At 41.6% G+C, this 7,570-nt stretch overlaps 1 protein-coding gene across 2 annotated transcripts; it reads right to left on the minus strand.

The window, feature by feature from the left end:
* Window positions 1–95: 95 nt before the first annotated feature.
* Window positions 96–6,940, minus strand: LOC108148774 (NADP-dependent malic enzyme). Of its 2 annotated transcripts, none has more exons than XM_017275983.2 (7): window positions 6,685–6,940; window positions 4,315–4,489; window positions 2,613–3,662; window positions 2,162–2,314; window positions 1,806–2,100; window positions 1,483–1,611; window positions 96–1,416 (listed from the first exon to the last, which is right to left on the minus strand). In XM_017275983.2, exons 1-7 carry the CDS (start codon window positions 6,699–6,701, stop codon window positions 1,382–1,384), a joined length of 1,854 nt encoding a protein of 617 aa, XP_017131472.1. In that variant the 5' UTR covers window positions 6,702–6,940; the 3' UTR covers window positions 96–1,381. The 2 variants fall into 2 exon arrangements, with proteins under 2 accessions (XP_017131472.1, XP_017131471.2); XM_017275982.2 differs by having other exon boundaries at window positions 96–540; window positions 1,447–1,611.
* Window positions 6,941–7,570: the final 630 nt, after the last annotated feature.

The raw sequence follows: 7,570 nt of genomic DNA on the forward strand, positions 1-7,570 counted from the left end.
CTCTCTCCGGAAAAAAAAGCTCAGCGAACAAAGAGAATTGAAGATCTCTAGCAAATACTTGTTCTAAAGGATCCCATTAAGCAGTGGCTAAAGTATTTAACTTGTAATTTTCGTTTATTGTTTATCGCACATCATCATCTAGTCAGTGGTACAATGGCTGAATCGGTCCGATCGATCATGGGGTTTAGGGTTTCTAGTTATTGATACATTAGCTTGACCTTGGTAACAATAAATTATAGCAAAGCTGCTTAATTGCGTTTATAAATATCAGACATGGCTCAACAACAAACAAAATCGTCACTCGAATATATCTTCAGATATAAGGGATTAAACGAAAGAAATCATAATGAATTAACTTAGATAGTTGGAGGTTAACGGCAGCGAATTAAGTTGTTTTACATGTGGAATCGGTTGGGTGGTTGAATGCTTGGTTGCGTTGCTCTCACCAGTTCTCGAAGCAGTTAGCCCTGCTGTCTAGCCAATTGTTCTAGGCGGTCGGTTGGTTGGGGGGTTCAATAATTTACATATGTTCTTCTCTCTCTGTATGTCAACGAAAGGAACATATAGCAATAGATAAATAAATTAATTGTCGAATTTTGGGTTGGTGATAAAGCGTGAATGTTGTAGGTAGAGCTCGCTTGATGCCGCCGTCAGAGTTAGTAGTAGTAGACAGAGCATATCAATTCAGATCAGATCAAGTAGAAAGCTGGGATGCACAGAGAATGCAGGAGATTTGTGGCAAGCGGCGAGGGAATGGAACTGCAAAGCCAATTGGGTAGTTAGATACAGCAAACCATAAACATAGCATCGAATAAATAGATAGGATAGTGATAGGATAGAATAGAATACTGCGTAATTGCTTTTTCAGAGGCGTAGTCATCGTCACAGTCGTCATTGTCGTCATTTGGTATCGGTTTTTGGTATCACAAAATTAATAACATCATAATTTTTACAAATATAAAAACACGTCATACATACATAATACTATGAACAATTTGAAAATACACTTAAGAACTAATCCGTTGGCTTCGTCGCCCACTGCGCACAGCTTCTAACTCTCCCGCATTCATGACAAATGGTCTAGTGTTTTTAACAATATTTTGCAATAGTTTTTTAGGTCAGCAATGTCAGGAGTAGCTGCAGCTGGAGAATCGAATCGAATCTCAGGGTTTGACTGACGGAGCCAACGAATCGATCAACAAACAATTAAATAGAGTGAGCACTTGAAATTTAACTAGTCTAGAGTAGGCTTGTTAGTAGTCATTTGGTTGGTTGGTTGGTTGGTTGCTTGGTGCTGATGGTGTACGCTTGGAAGTAGTAGAGTGTGTGTTAGATGCAAAACAGAACGGTGCCATCAACCAGTTGAACGCGTTAATGCTTTTTATTTGATGGCGGCAATCAGCGGGCTTTCTTCGCCTAGAATAAATAAAAAAAATTAATTTTCACTTTGTTTTCCATAGAGTTTAGTGGGCACTAAATCACGAGTCTTAATGTAGGGCATCCGCGGCCAGACCCAGGTTGCTGGCATGGAGCTCTCGTAGTTGAAGTTGTACAGCTGATTCTCCAGCCACTTGCGCTTGTCCTGCGGCTCCGGATAGGTAGATGCCAAGCCTAAAGAAGGTTAATCATATTAATAGAGTCCTTTCAAACAAGGGGTAATCCACTTCAGAAAATGGGATATCTGATAAATATTTGTCTTCTTTGTCAGAAGAACCAAAATCAAGTACGCAACAATTTTGAATCTTTGTAGTTTAAAGTTCATCAAACATTTCGAGGATCAGCTTCTATCAAACAGTTGCATTTACCTCTGTCGTAGGCACATTTGGTCACGCCAACGGCAATGTTCATAGACACCTCCCGAATGCTCGATAGCGGAGGATACAGCGATCCGCGCTCAATGTCGCTGGGCTCCACGAAGTTGGCCAACTCCTGGGCGGCGATGAGGAACATTTCGTCGGGTATGTGGTGGGTGCCAGTGCAGATCACGCCCAAGCCCACGCCCGGGAAGATGTAGGCGTTGTTGCCCTGGCCCGGATAGAAGGTCTTGTCGCCGACCTGGACCGGTGGGAACGGAGAGCCCGACGAGAAGATCACTCGAGCCTGTCGATAGAGAAAGCTCGTTAATAGATGTATTTAACATGATAGGACTGTAGTTTCTCACATCCGTGTGCTTGTACGCATCCTCGGCGGTGCACTCCGCCTTGCTGGTGGGATTGGACAGGGCGAACACCACGGGCCTCTCGTTGTTATCCGCCATAGTGCGCAGGATCTCAGGGGTGAAGATGCCAGCAGCAGCCGAAGCACCAATCAACACCTGTAAATTGGATTTAGATTTGTAGTATAACTAGATAAAGCTTTCTTAGAAAAACTTATAAGCAGGTAATTTAACCTAAACGATTTTAAGAACTTAAATTTACGGATCTTCACTTTATTACAAAAGTAATTAAATAACTAACAACTCATTTCATTTTTACAGCTCTTTTCAGAAAAAGCTTTGCTTAAGTCATCAATCTGTTTTTATAGTTAACGGTTATTATCGTTGAAATTAATATTTTTTGAATTAAATACTAAATTTAAGTGAATGGTCGGGGAAACTCTGTTAAACCACTTACACTGGGCTTGATGGTGGCGACAATCTCGGCGAGATCTGTCATGGGATTGATGTCCTTGGCATAGTTGATTTTGTGGCCATCCAGGCTGCCCACCTTGCGACTCTTGGTCAGCAGGCCGTCGATGTCCACCATGTAGATCCTGTTGTAGGCCTCCTCGATGGGCACGCCGTCCTGCACCATGGCCTTGACCGTCAGGTCGGCGATGCCGATGGCCGCCTCACCCGCTCCGGCGAACAGGAATGTGTAATCCTTGAAGGACTTGCCCGTGATGCGCTTGGAGGCATAGAGGCCGGCAACGGCCACGGAGGCTGTGCCCTGGATGTCGTCGTTGAAGGTGCAGTACGTGTTGCGGTACTTGTCCAGGAACCTAAATGCATTGTGGTTGCCAAAGTCCTCGAACTGGATCAGGGTGTTCTGGCCATAACGCTGCACCACCGCCTCCATGAACTCGTCGATGAAGTCGTCGTACTCCCTTCCCACGACTCGCTTTTGGCGCAGACCCACGTACAGAGGATCCTCCAGCAGATCGATGTTGTTGGTGCCCACATCCACCAGGATGGGCAGGCACTGGTGCGGTTTGATTCCGGCCAGAGCCGTGTACAAGGCCAGCTTGCCCACGGGAATGCCCATGCCGCAGGCTCCCAAATCGCCCAGTCCCAGGATGCGTTCGCCATCCGTCACGCAGATCGCACGGACATTCGGCTCCGGCCAGTTCTTCATCACATCGAAGATGTGACCGCGATCATTGTAGGTAATGAAGAGACCATGGGGACGCCTGTAGATCAGGCCGAAACGCTGGCACGCCAAACCCACTGTGGGCGTGTACACAATAGGCATTAGATCCTCAATGTTCTCCGAGAGGAAGCGGAAGAACAGGCGCTCATTACGATCGTACAGATCGCTCAGGTAGAGGTACTTGTTAAGCGGCTCCGTGTAGCGGTTAACGGCGATCTTGCACAGCTGCAGCTGCTCCTCCTGCGTCTTGAACCGCGCCGGCTGCAGTCCATGAATGCCCAGCGTCTGGCGCTCCTCGAGGGTGAAGGCCAGGCCCTGCAAAGGCAAGAAAACATAATTAATACGGGCAATCTTTGAATACATTTTGTAATAAAAACCAGTTTATGCATAAAGACCTATTTAGTCTGCAAAAGAAAACACCTAAATATTTAAATATTTATTCTTGTTTGTTTGTAAATAATATGAAATCGTTTGTTTAAGCATAACAGTTTCAAGCGTTTGGTATTTGCTTCTGCAAGAAAAAGCGCAGTTCCGAATTCAAGAAATGAAATATACATACATATATGTATAGTATTTTCAGCAAAATTAATATAATTTTACTATCTAGACAGCAAATTGAAATGTTAGAAAATACGGCTTTGAAGTATTTGATAAATGAAATCAAAAATTAATCGTAAAATCATACTAATAATTCTTTTTGTTTATACAAAACTTAAATCGAATTTCAAGTATGTGCAAAATTAGTATTATCTTGAAAAGATAAACAGCATTTTTGCTGATAAAAGTTATTCACATTTGGAGAGTTCTCCCATAATATGATAAATATTCAAGTTCTTACGATAAACAAATTTATTATTGATCGTTTACCACTTTATCGAGGCTAGTGAACTCCCAAAGTTTTCATTCTTACAGTGAAATTTTATCAGTATTACGTTTTTTTTGACTAGAATAGCGTGGATTTTCTTACCTTGTTGAGTCGCGGATCACGGATGTGATCTATGCCGCGCACCTGGGAGGGGCAGACGATGTCGCCCACCACCTCGTGATAATGTCGAGCGGCCGGCACAGTTGCTGCTGCCACCGTAGTGATTCCTGTTGCTGAAGTCCCGCAGCGGCACAATTTGCCCACAGTTCCGCACAAGCTGCGAATTGTAAAAGTGCATTACGTGTGTCACTTATCAGCACAGCAATTGGAGACCCCCCCCTGGCCACTTTTGACTGGCCCACTGACATTCTTGACATTGTCATGGGTGGTGTTCCGCCCCCGCACACACACACATCCACACACAGGGAATGAAAACAGCCATGTTCAAGGTCGACGTCAGCTGCTCTTTGTTTATCATCGCCGCTGGGCACGCAAAAATATAAAATGAAAAGCAAAAAAGTAGGAAACTAAGCCGCATTGTTTACAGCTATCCCCCGGAATTCAAAGCGCCAGCGATAAGGGGGATGGATGGCCTGGCAACATCAAGATAAAAATCTACTTACAGATACGATCATAATATTAGCTCTCTAATTTTGTATTATTCATTTGCTAAGGATCGGTTAAAAACAATTGCCAATCTATATGGTTTTTAAGTTTACCTTTTTTATTGAGTTATATTTCTTAGTTATTAATAAATAATAAATTCTATCTAAGAACATTGTTATTGATTTAAATCAAAAAACGGTAGCTCATTGAATCATAAATTATCTCTTACATAAATATGTGTGATTGAACTTGAATTTGTTGATTTGTTCTTGAAAAAGAACTCACAAAGATTAGATTACAAAGTTCCTTTGCCAACTACTTGTAATGAAGGGGTAATAATTCATTAGCTAATGAACTAATATTTTATAATTCTTGTTGTTGTTGCTGTTTGTAGCCAATTCGTCAAAGCGCTATAATTTTGACCCCTGCTGTTACACGATGTGTTTATTTTTGCTAGCTTCCAGTTCTATTAGATGGTGCTAATTACCAGAGAGGCACAACGCTGAAATAGAGGCGTGTGTGTGACTAATTTGTGTTTGCGGTTCATTGATGAAATCATGCGCGCGGGGAGTGGAAATGGAAAGATATCGGATTTTGGTCAAGTTGGAACCGGTTAATGACGTGCGCTGCAATGAGAACCAGAACCCCATGACGAGAGCCCTGAGATCCCTTCCGCCGACGGCGTACTGATAATTATCGTTTAGGTAACGCTATCATTCGTCAATTTGTTTCCAACTGTTTGAATGGCACTCACATGAGCCCCGACATCAAGTGCTAAATAATTTCGCATATCTGCGGCAACTACAACACGGAATAAGTGCGTGTCGTAAACTGTTTTGGACTGATGTTATATTTCACTGAGTATGCCCGCGCGGCTAACATTTATTAGCCCTTAGAATATTCCCCACCAGCTGGAGAGTCCGAAGGCAAAAGCTGGCACAGTTCATTAAACTCTTTAATTTTTTTATAAAGCGAATTTCTTAGTTGCTCGCTAACGATTTGTGTGGGAAAGAGAGACAAAATAGCGGGCCAGCTGAAGAAATTTTTGATGAACTTGGCAACGAAAAACGCTTACAATGGCGAAACAAAACACATTTTTTCGGTATACACGCTAAAATTAGAACCAGACCATCTTTCGAATATATGTCCATGTCCATGAACGCGAAGGTGTTGCTTTTCGCTACACAGGAAAAAAATATTATACGTTGAATATTATATTATTCTTATTGTCGCGAGTATACCAGAACTAAAGTCTTTTAGTTTTAAAAATCTTTAAGAAATTTTCCTCATTTAAAAATGTAAAAGGAATCTTGTGTATAAGCAAATATTATCACAATTTTAAGCCCCAAAGTAAAATGGAATATTTAATTTAAAATGGAAATTTGACAACAATGTTTTTTCCTGTGTATCCCATTGATTTTTCAGCTGTTTGTTGTTTTGGCAGCCAAAAAACGAAGGCAAATTCAAAAACTCTTATGCAACTGCAAGGGAAAAGTGAAACTTTTTCGGGAACAGCTGTTTGGCGAATAGAAGAAAGTGGAAGTGCGGAAGAGGGAGGGAAAAAGGGTCAATGTCAGGCCATGTGCGAATCCCTCTCGCTCGCACTTGCGAAATTCCTGTTTGTTTTGTGTTCGAATGAAACCGAAAGCTGCGCAAAGAAATTAGAAAGAGGGATGATATATATACCGACGCCTTGGCGGCTATTCGTCTGATCCGAAACGGAATGACTAGGTCACTGGGCTACCAGCTGGGGCTGGGCAGTTCCTCGTCCCGAGTCGCGAAATGTTGCATAATTCCCGCCCCCGAAAACACTCGTACTCACTCACACATCCTGACCGCGAAGTCCTTGCAAAAAAAAAAGCTTACCTGGGTCGTGAGAACATTTTCACTTCGTAGAATTGCTTTCCGTTGGGTTAGTATTACGTTTATATTCAATTCAGGCCCCTGCGATTGACACTTGTCTGGGCACAATAAGGGATAATACTTCCGGTTACGTTTGTTAATTTTGCGATGTGCCACGGTCAGCTAGCACCAACGTCACGACGATTTTTTAGGAATTATTCTAATGTACAATGCGCGGGTTTTAGCCCTCCCCACAAAAACAAAATTGAACAAGTGTGACCGCAGAACGGAAAAACATATTTACCGCATTTGAATTTAACGAAAATTTGAGTAATTATCGATGGTTTCGAAATATCGGTTACATAGATTGTCTTCCACCCCTAAAATGTAACTCTCTCACCATTTCCTAACAGAAATGTAAAATCGTAACATTCTGTTAGAGAAACAATTATTTAGGATTTCCGAAAGGAAAACGACGATTTCAAATTGCCTCCACAAAAACAAAACATAAAAAGGATAAAAGAGCTTACCACATTTGAATGCAATGAAAATGTAAGTAATTGTCGATAGCTTTTCCAGACCAATATGGCGGTAGATTGAGGAACTTTCAAATTATGTTTTGATACATATTTTTTATTTTAAATTTGTTTACCTCTTATTAAAATGTAATTTGTAGCACAGACCCCAATTATTTCGTGGACTGGGCAGTAAATACTCAAAGCGATACACTTTATAGTACATTTTTAAATTTTCATTTTGTTGGTTTATTTTAAAAATAATATTGACTCGGCAATGATACCAGCTGAATTTTAGTAAAAATCAAAAAACCGTGACCAAGCGTTCCACAAAGTACGCTTGCACGTAAAATTCTTAAAAGGGGACTGACTGAAATTCAAAAACGTGGGAAAAC

Source organism: Drosophila elegans, unplaced genomic scaffold, assembly GCF_018152505.1.
Source record: "Drosophila elegans isolate 14027-0461.03 unplaced genomic scaffold, ASM1815250v1 contig_476, whole genome shotgun sequence".
Taxonomy (NCBI): domain Eukaryota; kingdom Metazoa; phylum Arthropoda; class Insecta; order Diptera; family Drosophilidae; genus Drosophila; species Drosophila elegans.